This window comes from Peromyscus leucopus, chromosome 2 (genome assembly GCF_004664715.2).
Source record: "Peromyscus leucopus breed LL Stock chromosome 2, UCI_PerLeu_2.1, whole genome shotgun sequence".
Classification (NCBI taxonomy): Eukaryota; Metazoa; Chordata; class Mammalia; order Rodentia; family Cricetidae; genus Peromyscus; species Peromyscus leucopus.
In genome coordinates, this window is record NC_051064.1 from 129,218,198 (window position 1) to 129,231,471 (window position 13,274).

At 48.3% G+C, this 13,274-nt stretch overlaps 1 protein-coding gene across 1 annotated transcript in view; it reads left to right on the forward strand.

Annotated features, from left to right (window-relative positions):
• Csmd2 (CUB and Sushi multiple domains 2) overlaps nt 1–13,274 on the forward strand; it is a 568,711-nt gene that overhangs the window by 540,532 nt on the left and 14,905 nt on the right. Inside the window, 7 exon segments of the mRNA XM_037203342.1 lie at nt 756–917; nt 920–937; nt 5,999–6,175; nt 7,626–7,805; nt 8,232–8,405; nt 11,475–11,648; nt 11,975–12,048. Coding sequence (XP_037059237.1) covers nt 756–917; nt 920–937; nt 5,999–6,175; nt 7,626–7,805; nt 8,232–8,405; nt 11,475–11,648; nt 11,975–12,048 — 959 coding nt within the window.

Genomic DNA, 13,274 nt, shown 5'->3' on the forward strand with positions numbered 1-13,274 from the left:
CAAACACACACACATATGCATATGCATGCATACACACATGACAGATAGAAACATTTTAAAGTATTAGAAGACAAATAAAGGCCAGAATCAAATTCAGGCTGAGCTGTTGGAGGGTGAAACCGTGGTAAAGCATTTGAGGCTTTATTCTTTCAGCGCTGAAAATCCCCCAGAGATGTTCTTACAGGAAAAGAACCAGGGTGAGATGGTTGTTCAAGGTGAGTGATGAGGGTTAGCACTTCTTCAGCTGGGAGAGAATAAGAGGAAGGGACTGTTTGGGAGGCTTTTGAAGTCACCCAGGTAAAAGAATGGTGGGCATCTAAGCTAAGACCAAGAATGATGCTGAGGATGGAGAGGGCACTGGTCAGCAGGTGTGGGAGGAGATGAGGTGTGAGGGAGAAGCAGGAGACGTGACAGCCTGGACCATCCGAGCTTCCCTGCCTGCGGGGCTCCCCTTGGATCTGTGTGCTCTGACTACTGAGCAGTGAGGCAGAACATTTATTCTGACATCTTCCTTCTCCGTGAGGCTCTGGAGTGTGTCTCCATAACATGGAACCTGGTTCCCTCAGGCTCCGTCTCCGGTTGTCTGCCCTCCCTCACCTCACCTCCTAAACACTCACATTGTAATTCGTGCAGTTTGTTACTTCCTCCTTAACAACACATCTCTTTCTCTCCCCCAGACCTCAGCTCCATTTGTATCCATGACAAAATAAACAATAAAAAAATCCCTCAGTGTTTGCTGGGTTCTCCTTTCACAGGAACCAGCACAGGAGTTTGTGGTGACCCGGGGATCCCAGCCCATGGCATCCGTCTAGGGGACAGCTTTACCCCGGGCAGTCTGATGCGCTTCAGTTGTGAAGCTGGCCACGTGCTCCGAGGATCTTCAGAGCGAACGTGCCAAGCCAATGGCTCCTGGAGCGGGTCCAGCCTGAGTGTGGAGGTAATGTATGTGACCCTTCTGCTTCTCCCCTCTGCCCTGCCCCAGCACTCCCGCTCCGAGACACACCCCAAATGCCCACCCTTGTGGACAGTGGACACCAACAGACAGCTCACGTCCATTTTTATCAGTGATCCGAAGATAAATATGCTCACCCCTCACATAAAAAGGAAAAGCTAAAAGAGATTAAATGACCCCGTAAATTATTAATTTTTCCTGTAGTTTAATTTAGTAATCATGTGCTAACTGTTATGGTCTGTGTTGGAGAGACAATGGTGACCAGAACAGACCTACTGTGTGGTCTGAATGCCTGCATCCTCCCAAAATTCATATAGGTGAACTCTGATCACCAAGATAGTGGGTCCTCTGGGGAGGGCAGGTCATGAGGGGTAAGCCTCAAGTCAAGCTCTGATTAAAGAGACCCAGAGAGTGCCCTGCTCTTCCTGCTATGTGAGGACACAGTGAGATGCCACCAGCCACGAACCAGAAGGCAGATTCTTGCCAGATGTGGAATCTACAGGCCTCTTCGTCTTGGGCCTCTCAGCCTCCAAACAGAAAGTGAATGAATATCCAGTGTTTAAAAGCTCAGTGTTGTGTTATAGAGGCCTGGACAAACTAAGATATGCATCTTGGTCAATCAGAGCTTGCAGGCCAATGCAGGAGATGCAGGACACTCAGAGGACCAATAGAAAATAATTGATAAGGTTGTAAAATGGGCTCAAGGATGTCTTCCAAGGCAGCACCAATAAAGGAAAGCCACTCCTAAATTTCTGGGGAGGGAATTCTATTTTGAAATATCTCTCCTAAATCCATCTTTTTGCAACTGTCCATGTGTCTGTCTGTCTGTCTCTGTCTCTGTCTCTGTCTCTCTCTCTCTGTCTCTGTCTCTCTCTCTGTCTCTCTCTCTGTCTGTCTCTGTCTCTGTCTCTCTCTCTCTCTCTCTCTCTCTCTCTCTCTCTCTCTCTCTCTCTCTCTCTCCCTATAAAGCAAAGCTCTGAACTGTCCTGGCTCAGAGGGTTTTCACATCTTTGAATGAGGCTGAACAGGAAAATAGAGGAGAGGGTGTGAATTAGCTATGTAGGAAGGTGGGATTGGGACAGGGCCATGCCACTGCCAAGCAGCACTGAGAATTCATGTGGAGCGAAGAGTCGGTCATTCAGTGTGGGATCAGCACCAGATGGTCCAACCATGGTCTTGCCACATGATGCAAGCATAGAATGTTTTGGAGTCAGATAGTGAGGAGGCAGGGCAGAGTGTGCGGAGCAGAAGGGGCTTGGCAGTGGTTAATCCGGGCGTCTAAGATGACCAAGGAAGGGGTGGGTTTGTAGATAGAGTGAGAGACAGTGAAATGGTGGTAGAATCCACAGATCATAGGATCAGACCAAAAGTCACCAGAGAACTGGTCCGGGGACAGGGTGGGGTGTGGGGCGTGAGCTGGAGAGAAGAGGCAGCAGACAGAGCAGGAGCTAGAAGCTGAGGTGGAATGTTCCTGAAGAGCTAGGTGAACTGTCCAGGTCTGCCTTTCGTGGTGTGTTATTTGGATTCTGTAGAACTCTTTAGTCTTATCAAGAGAGGCTTGAGGTACCGGCAAAGTGCAAGGTGAGAGAGAATTCAGTGTTTCCTTAAACACCCCAATGGCTTGTAGCTCTTTTGGTGACACTCAGATCCTAGGGTGGAGTCAGCCACGTCAGCAGGGGTCTGGTCAGACTCTGGACAAGAAAGAGTTGGACTGGAAGCAAATTGGGGGAGGGGGAACATGCATGACTCTCATCACCCTTCAAGGCTCTTCCAAATTCTAATTTCCGACCCTGACACCTGCTCCCTCCTCGTGCTTTCTTCAACTGTAACACTTAGGCTGTTATTTTACTTCATATGTTTAGTGTGTGGATTTCTTAAGAACAGACTTGAGGCCTGGCGGGGGCGGGGTGTAGCTCCTTGAATAAGATCCATTGCTCTGCAAACATGAGGCCATGAGTTCAAATCTCCAGCATCCATGCAAAAAGCCATGCGTGGCTTTGAGTGCCTGTAACCACAGCATAGAGGATGGAGACATGTGGATCCTGGGAGCTTGATGGCCAGTAACCACGCCAAAACATCAGGCTTCCAGTTCAATGAGACCCTGTTCAAAGCAGTTAAGTGGAAGTGAGAGAGGAAGCCATCTGACATCCTCCTCCAGCCTCTGCATGTATGTGCAAGGGTGCAGACACCTGCACATTCCCATGTATGCACTACACACATCCACCACCACCTCCACCACCATCACCACCACCCAAAAAGAACAGACTTCAGATCCTTGAGCCTGGGGAACATAACTTGTTCACTGTGTTCCAGGCTCCTTGACAGGACAAAAATCAGTTGGATGAATGGAAGGCAGGGCCTGTCTGCTGTGCTGATGATACAAAAATGACTTGTAGACTTTACTCTGGGGCTGCACAAATGTTGTTCATTATCACAAAATCAAATCAGCTATTGGAACTAAATGCTCTGTCCTGGTGGGTACAAGTGACCCTAACTACATATCAAGTTGATGAATTCATAATTCAGAAAATTATTTCAACTGTCTGGCCAAGTGGGATTTGTTTACATCCTACAGACAAAGAAAGCTACAAAGAATTCTCAAACTCTTTGCAGTCATCGGAGTATTAGAAACTGACTTGGACCAGCAGGTCATTCCTCAGTGACAGATCCCTGAGAGGAATGACCAGGGGGTCAGAAAATAACGAAGATATGAAAGTTGGGGTCAGGGGGTCTTATACAAGCTGTCTTATGCCAAGCAAGTTTATTAAGAAGTGCAGCATCTTATGTACAGTTTGGGGGGGGGGGGGAATGGGACAAAGTAAGCAAAAGCGATCCACAATGGGATGACGTCAACAGAAAGCTAATCAAGCAATGCTGCCCGAAGAGAAGGTGAGAGCTTTCGAGTGTGCTGGAGTGGTCATGGCCTCGGGACTGATAACTGTGTCCCCTTAGAGGGGGAGAGTTGGGTTCTCAGGATGAAGCCACAGCTCCCCCAAGGCCCTGGCCCAGGTCATTACTGGCCTTGCCAGGCAGATTCCTGGTTTTAGACAAATTCTCCATTCTCCATACACGTGGAGTCCTCAGAGAAAGCCTTGGTTTGCCTGGCTCCCAACAAAAACAATGTTGATATTATTGTGCAAAAACTATTATATATGAAATGTAAAATAGACAAAACAAATAGTAATTGTTCATCGTCATCAAGAGCCAAGATTTTCAGCATCTAATAATAAAGAAGTGGGGGCCAGGGAGGTGGCTTCCCATCTGGGAGTGCTTGTGACACAAGTGTAAGGAGCTGAGTTCAAATCCCCAGCGCCCACATTTTAAAACATTGCCAGGTATGGCTATACACATACAACCCCAGTGCTTCCAGGGGCAGAGAAAGGAGGATGCTATGTCTTGCTGGCCACCACCTGGAGGGAGCCATGTGACTTCCAGTAACCACCCTAGGTCCAGGTTCAGTGGGAGACCCTGTCTCAAAGGCATAAGGTAGAGAATGATAGAGTGGGATACCCAACATTGCCCTCTGGCCTCTGCAGGTATGCAAGGGACACATGCTTCTGTGGGCACACGTGTGTGCACCTGTACCATACTCACCACACGATTCTTAAAGACTTTTCATTTTAAACTTTTTATTTTAGAGACTGTTTTATTTTAAGACAACCTCCTAACCCCAAAGTTGGACTGGACATGTCACTATACTCTCTTGACATATTTCCAACTTAAAACGTTATCTGTGCAGCCCAAACATCTAGACTCAATGACTGTCTGACCGCGATGTGGACCCTTAGTGCTCTGCATTGTGATCTCTAGACCTGTTCTCCAGTAAAGGGGTCCGGGTTCTCGGGAGAAATGGTTGCAGAGCTGGGTCAGGGAATATACAAAATAAGCCTGGAATATTCCATCTCTCCAGCAAGGACCCTTTGGGGTCATTTAAAAGAAACCCAGGGGCCATATTGAAGACGTTCCCCTTACCCAACGGTTGAGCAACTTGACTGCCAATAGGAATAACAACAGTAGTGAATGCTAATGTGCTAAATATACTTAAATCCAAGAGTTCAAATGTTCCTAAATAAACTCACATTTGAAGAACGCTAGGAAACAAAACTTGTAATTCTTATGCCTAATTAAAAATGAGAAGGAAAAAAGTCTAGCATTGTGCCAACCTTTCTTTATGAACTGTATTACAAACTAAGTCAGTATCTGCTGCTGAGGGCAAGGGCTGTAGTGATTCAGTTGCCGAGTTCTCGCTTCTGGCTTTCTCTCCTGCTTTAAACTTGCCTTTCCATGGAAACCAAAGACCCAAGAAACAGATCGACCAGAGAGAGAGAGAGATGCCATGAAATTGGGGCAGTAGGGAGTCAGGAAAGATCTGGGTGAAGATGAGGGATGGGAAACAGAGATCAGAATATATTGTATGAAAATAACTTTATTTTCAATAATAAATAAATAAAATTGAAAAATAAAAAATCAACCAGATCAAGAGCCCCATTTACCAGCATCCTGGAGAAGCATCTAGAAGGAACCTTGTGTAAATATGATCACAGATGGCAGGAGCATGGGATGAGGGCTGGAGGTGGCTGTCAGTGAAGTGTCTGCTGTGTAAGCACGAAGACCTGAGTTCCGGGCATGGCTTGTGCTTATAGCCTCACTGCTATGGAAGGAGGCAGCAGAGACAGGCGGATCCCTGGAGCCCTTCGGCCAGCCAGCCTAGCCAAACTGATGAACTCAGATTCAGTCAGAGACCCTGTCTCAAAAAAATAAGGTGGAAAGTGATCAAAAAAGACACCCTGATGTCTACCTCACGCCTCCACACACATGTTCACACATGCACAGGCACACTTGCACACAGGAATGCATACACACACACACACAAATAAAATAATTTTAGAAGTAAAAATCCTCTACAGGCCTGTCCTTCTTTTCCGTAAGTGACACAGTCAGACACAAAAGCAGCATGAGATGTGTCCCCATCTTCAGGGTCCTGTGTGGGTCTTTGACTCAGGCGGTTTGAGTTCTGGGAGGTAATGCTTTCTTTTGCTTTCCCAGTGATCTCTTGTGGGAACCCCGGAACGCCAAGCAATGCCCGAGTGGTGTTCAGTGACGGTCTAGTGTTCTCCAGTTCCGTCGTCTACGAGTGCCGCGAAGGCTACTACGCCACGGGCCTGCTCAGCCGACACTGCTCCGTCAATGGCACCTGGACAGGCAGCGACCCCGAGTGCACAGGTGAGAGCCAGGGCCCCTGGGCTCTGCGGCAAGTGGAAGCTCAGAGCACCCGGACCTTCCTGCTGAGTAAAGCTGCCCGTGGGCGTCTGGGGGAAGTGACTGGAGTGGGAACGTAAGCCAGAATGTAAGTTTACGGTCCAATAGCCTCTGTGTGTTGAGCATGTTCTGTGCGGCAGCCATGGAGCTAAGTGCTTCATTTCCCATGTACATGGTGCTGGAGGATGAGGGAGCAGTAGGTACCTACTCTCTGAGGAGTGGGTTTTAATAAGAAAAAATAATAGCCCGGGTGGTGGCGGCGCACGCCTTTTAATCCCAGAACTCAGGAAGCAGAGGCAGGTGGATCTCAGTGAGTTCGACTGGTCTACAGAGCAAGATCCAGGACAGGCTCCAAAACTACACAGAGAAACCCTGTCTCAAAAAAAAAAGGCATAATACATTTAATATTTAACAATAATAATTAATATATTAAGTATTATATGTTATGTATGCAATTGTTGTATGTGTTAACATAATACATAGTATATATTAATAAATGTTATATATATGTATTTGACAGCTAAGGTTCAGAGAGGTTGATACAATATATCAGCATTATTCAGGCTCTAGCCTGTCCCTTGGCCTTTCCCTTTCCTCTCAGGACAAAGGCTCAGGGCTGTCACACTCTCTCCACTTGGAAGCTGCCACCACCCACCATCTTCCCATCTTTCCCGTCCTCAGACCCATCTCTACCCCAGCCCAGCTCCTGAGCATGGTATCTGCATAGCTCCCCTTCCTTGATCCTCTCAAGGTACCCTAGACCCTTTTCCTTAGAAGGCCAAGTACTGTGGGACCCAGATGGAGGGAAGAGATGGACTGAGTGGCCCTGACATTCTTCCTTTCAAAGTCAGCTCTATGAATTCAGACTCCATCCGCAAATTCCATATTAAATACACAGATCACCAGGCATACCCTGTCTCAGAACCAAAACAGAGACCTCATTATTGCATCGGTCCTAAGACCCTGCTTCTGGGCCGTTTCAGCCTGAAAAAGTCTCCCAGGAAGACCATCATGGGATGTGTTGCATCCCTGGGCAAACTGTCTTTTTGATCCTTTAATAAACACATCTTAGTTTCTTCCGTCTAGAAACCCTCCTTGCCCAGAACCTCACCTACTTTAAGAAAAAAGCCCTGTGGTCCTTCCACTCAGAGGAATGTGTTTGAATAAGAAGGGTGGCCACAGTGCATTTGGATGGCACTGTGCATTTGGATGGCATGCATGGTATAGGCGTGGAGAGCGGGCCTGTGGGTCGGCTGATACAGGGAAATTTGGCTGTGCCCAGTGGTGCCCAGGCCTTGGCTGGTCTGACAGTTCCTTCTTAGGTGGGTGCAGGAGTGATGGAGATGGATCAAGATGCTGAAGAGACCCAAGGCCTGGGCCACGAGTAAACAGTGCTGTGTCTCTCTTACTCTAGTCATAAACTGTGGTGACCCCGGGATTCCTGCCAATGGCATCCGGCTGGGCAATGACTTCAGGTACAACAAAACTGTGACATACCAGTGTGTCCCTGGCCACATGATGGAATCACACAGAGTATCTGTGCTGAGCTGCACCAAGGACCGGACATGGAATGGTACCAAGCCAGTTTGCAAAGGTACACCTGGAGGCTGAGGGTGTAGACGGGGGCCAAAGAAGACACACAAGTGGAGATTAGCCTTGAGCATCCAGAAGGGAGGGGTGGCGTCATAGCAGAAGTGGGCAAGGTGAAGACAGGTCCTGCACAGTGATTGTCAGGAAGCTGGAAGATACTGAGGAAAGGTCTGAGCCTTAAGCATCCTGGAGGGCTATATGATGGGAAAACAGAAATGTTATATATAAGATGGTGTGATGGGAGAAAAGAAGTGTTATATGAGAGATGGATCGGTGTAAAGTAAAAGATCAGAGCTGCCACAGATCCCTTCGAGTTCTGGCCCAGACTGCAGCTGATTCAGGATAGCCGGCGGCACTATCAGGTGACAGCATTCGGGCTGGTTTCCCCCAGGACGGCGCCAGAACTCAGCCTCCTCTGCTCTCCCCACAGCTATCATGTGCAAACCTCCTCAGCTCATCCCCAACGGGAAAGTGGTGGGGTCTGACTTCATGTGGGGCTCTAGTGTGAGTTATGCCTGCCTGGAGGGGTACCAGCTCTCCCTGCCTGCCGTGCTCACCTGCGAGGGAAATGGATCCTGGACCGGAGAGCTGCCTCAGTGCTTCCGTGAGTGATTCCCAAGGGGTGTGACCTCCATGAGAGCACATCTTCCCCTTCCTGCTCATACACGTGTGTACACAGAGCTCTGCTACAGAAAGCACAGAGTCACTAGCCCCCTCCCTAAAGCAGAGATCTTTCTCAAGACACCATTAAAGCAGGAGGAAAATTTAAAGGAAGAAATTGAGAATATTTTAATGGAGGCCTGAACTTAGACACTGTCTAAAGTCAAGTGGAAAGAAATGAAGTCAGAGGTAACAGTGATGTCCTCTGTCCTGAAGGGTTGTTCACCAAGTGGAACAAGTACCCAAAGATGTGAGGCCATCTCATGCCAGAGATGTGTCTCTCTTCATGGAAAAGACGTCTGGGGACCGCAGCTCTCTGCTGAGAGACTGTCCATTATCCACCTAGCCCAGCTGCGTTCTGATGAGCTCCAGTCCATTCCAGGACTCAGGTTTCCTGGGTTCCGAAAGAAGTGGGCTGCAGGATTCTAGATGCAGCCCATGAGCGGGCTCTGGAAAAATTGTTCCAGCTTCGTGCTGCACACAACAGTAGGGTTTACCAGTTGTCCCCTACTGTTACCCTCAGAAATAATCTACATGCCCTGGCCACTGTTAGGTACCTGTGAAATTCTGCTCCACTTGGGGAACTGCCACCACCATGCTTAGCATCAACAGCTCAGAAAAAAAAAAAAAAAAAACAGGAATGTTATTTATGGTTATACCTATGACATTCTCCAGACACTAGAGAGATGTGTGCCAGGGCACAGCCTCAGGGTGGTCTAGACTCAACTTTGCTTTTCCTCCTGAAACAAAGATCTGCATTGCCTTTAAATAATAAATAATCATACAAAGAGTGAGGGTGTAGCTCAGTAGCAAAGTGCTGCATCACACCAAACAACAATGAATTATGGTCATTGTAAAAATAAAAATTAAAAACAAAAACAAAAACTGTACAGTAGCTGGGGAGATAACTCACTCAGTAAAGTACTTGCCTTGCAAGCATGGGAACCTGAGTTTGATTCCCCAGAACCCACATTTTTAAAAAAAAGCTGAGTGTGGTAGCAAGCACTTGTAATCCCAGTACTAGGGAGGCAGAGACAGACAGACCCCCTGCTGTCACCCAGCTTAGCATGCTCGGCAAGGTCCAGGCCAGTGAGAGACCCCGCCTCAAAACACAAGGTGAACCACACCTGAAGAATGACAGCTGAGGTTGTCCTCTGGCTTCCACAAGCACATGTGCACGTGCACGCGCGCGCGCACGCACGCACACACACACACACACACACACACACACACACACACACAATTGTACTCTATTAAAAAAACATGTTTGGAAAAAAAACTTTCCAAACATAGCCATAGTTATAATGATATATGTTCCAGTTCTTATAAATGGTATTGAATACTGACACATTATTTCATGACCTGTATTTGTTGACAGGCCACCAAGAGCTTTCCAAACACCCATGTCTGTCAATACATACTGATCTGTGCACCATCACTTTTAATGGCTTTTAAAACATTTCTAAAGATTGGTTTTGAAGTGTGTAAGCCAGAGGGTTATAAACTACCTGACCTGGTTACTGGGAATAAAACTCGGGTCCTCTGTAGAGCAACATGTATTCTTACTCATTAAACTGTCTCTCCAGCCCCCACTGATGATAGCTTTAAAGTGTTCCTTGTATATTCCTCAACCTGTTTAACCTCCTCCTATTGGTGGGGAATTAGGGTTATTTCCAAGTCAATCATGTTATAAGTAACCAAGTAATAAAAATCCCTAAAAATAGCATTTCCTCATTCTCGTAGAAAAGTTCTAGAAGTGAGTATGCTGGGCCAAAGGGTAGGCACTCTGTACTTCCTGACATGTTTTGCTAAAATGCCTTCTAGAAAGACTGTCCAATTTACATTCCCCACCAACAGTTACGAGGATATTTTCTTTTCCTTTTTCTCCCCATCCCTTTTTTTTAAGATTTATTTATTGATTATGTATACAGTGTTCTGTCTGCACATATCCCTGCAAGCCAGAAGACGCACCAGATCTCATTACAGATAGTTGTGAACCACCCTGTGGGTTGCTGGGAATTGAACTCAGGCCCTCTTGAAGATCAGTTAGTGCTCTTAACCTCTGAGCCATCTCTCCAGCCCCATTCCCCTCCCCCATCCCTTCTAGTTTTCTTGGTTGTTCACAATTATCCTTGATGATCGTATATTATCAATGTAACCTTAAAGCACTCAACATGGCAGCCTTGAAGAATATCAGGCAGCTATTAATGTCTAGCTTTATTTGCTTCTTGTTCCTAAGAAAAGTGAGGAGGGGATAAACCATTCATTGGATGGGAGCGCAGGTCCTTAAGAAGCAGAGAAATCATTGATCCTTTTCCACAAACTTGGCTCTGTGTGTGTGTGTGTGTGTGTGTGTGTGTGTGTGTGTGTGTGTGTGTGTGTGTAAGTGCAGCAGGAAGCGGCCAGTTAGAGTCAACCATCATTCAGCCATCTAAAGGACAGCTCCAAACTCCCACATCACCTGGACCCAGGGCCACCACACCCACTCTGAGATTCAGCCTTCAGTGGAACACAGCTTCACTCTCGCTAAGAAGAGAAGAGCTGGGAAATAACATCATGGCATCCTATAGAAATGGAGATAGACTTATAGGAGAAAATTATTTAATGATTGAAACCACATGGGCATTGACTTTGCACTGTGCACAGCATGTACAACTGATGGAAACCAGAGGACACATGTGTGAAAATGAGGAGAATGTTCTAGATGGTTTATTAGTTTTGTGGGGCTCAGTCCTTCAACCTCACCCAGGCTAGGCACACAACTCTACCGCTGAGCTTACAAGCCCCACCCACCTCAGTGTCCAAACTTCCTGCAACATTACTCCATTAATCGAAGGAGGCTAATAAGCTCCCTTAGTGTAGGGATGAGAGGAAGCTTGTGACCACACAAAGCAGAGTCCCCAAACACCCAGGCATGCCCCAGTTTCCAGGGCTCAAGTGAAAAAAGCTAGCCAGGAGGAAGGGAAGGTTCTAGAAAGCATCTTGGGCCCACCTTTGTGTCTCGTCTTTGCAGCCGTGTTCTGCGGAGATCCAGGGGTCCCACCCCGAGGGAGGAGAGAAGACCGTGGTTTCTCGTACCGGTCATCTGTGTCCTACTCTTGCCATCCCCCCCTGGTACTGGTGGGCTCCCCGCGGAGGTTTTGCCAGTCGGATGGGACGTGGAGCGGTACACAGCCCAGCTGCATAGGTAAGAGGGGCCGGAGGCAGTGGCCTGGCTGGCGGGCGGGCAGCTGTGATGGGAGGTTGAGGGATGGGACCACTTCCCCATCTTCCTGGCCTCACTTGTGGAGAAGGAGTCCTCCTCTGAACTCCCTGGAGCAGAGTGAGGGACAGCGAGAGCTAACATGCTGGGGAATGCAGAGTGGCAGCTCAGGCCTCTGGGACGAGAGGAGAGCTCAGAAGGTGGGGTCCGGAGGCAGCTGTGGTCTCTTCCTTTGGCCCCCAGAGCAGAACGAGGTGGGCCGTGAAAACGCCAGTGACCATGTGGTCTGCTTCTTTGTTTTGGTCATCCAGATCCCACACTGACCACGTGTGCAGATCCCGGCATGCCGCAGTTCGGGATACAGAACAGCTCCCAGGGCTACCAGGTAATGAGCTCAAACCAGCCTTCCCGTCTCCTGTCCCTCCGCGCCACCATCAGCACCAGCGGCCCTGGGAGCAGCACAGAGAGAGTAGACCTCGGAAAGGGAGGGAGGAAGTGCTCCATGGAGCATCCTTCAGAAACGGAAGGTGCTGCTGTCCATCAGCCAGGCTGATATGGAAGGTGGCAGGCAGTAGGTGGAGCCATAAACAGTTCCCAGGAAGCCTGAGTTGGGGCAGGATGTTTGCAGAAATACCAAAATAAACAAGACACCCACACTCCAGACACAAACGAGACTCATTTGGGCAGTGGGTGCCAGCAAGAGCTAGTCATGAGGCATTTTCCAGGGGGCCTTGCCATCTGCACATAGGTCCTGCACATCTGTCTCAGAGCGAGCCTTAGGCAGCCTGGGGGACACCGAGCAGAGCAGAGGAAGCAGGGATCAGGGTATGCTCAGGTCAGGACGGTTGGCCGGGGCTCAAGATGGGTACTGAACTAACTGGAATGATAGGTCAGAACCTGGTCAGCTGGGGTAGTTTACTCTGTCTACCCTGTTCTCACCCAGAAAATATGAGCTGTCCCAGGTGCTGGGCATGGATGGAATGGCTGGGGCCCTGTTCTAACGGGCGTGCCTGGCAACAGCAACCACGCAAACTAGATCATGTCTAAGAGCGTGGAGTGCCACATGATGTCCTGTGGAAGGAGGCAAACGGGGTGGGTTGCTGCTTCAGAAACAGGAGTCAGGGAAGAGCCCTCCTAAGGGTGACATTTGAACTGTGGGCTTCAAGACAAAAAAGACAGCCCTATTCAGGACAGGGCCACATTTCTGACTGAGTAAATGTCCCCTCTACAGGAGCACTGAGTCAGGGAATGGCTGAGCAGAGGGGGCCCAGGTGACAGGCCAGGCAGGGTGGGCTGAGGTACAGCAGGTGGAGGGAGAAGGTCAGAGGCCTACGCCTTGGTGCTGCCTGGGAAGGTCACACATACTCCATGGCTCAAAAGTCCCACCCATGGAAACCCCCCAAAGACGCTCTCATGCCTGCCACCAAGCAACAAGAACTGTGTTTTGCTCACAGGGTGGATTATTATACAACAGGCAACATGAATGAATCACAGCTCTACATGACATGGGTGGGTCATAGAGACATGCTATTGAATGATGAAGATGCTATGAAGATTAAAACAAAACACATTCATTTATTTGGACATGTGTGTAATATGTATGCTAGGATT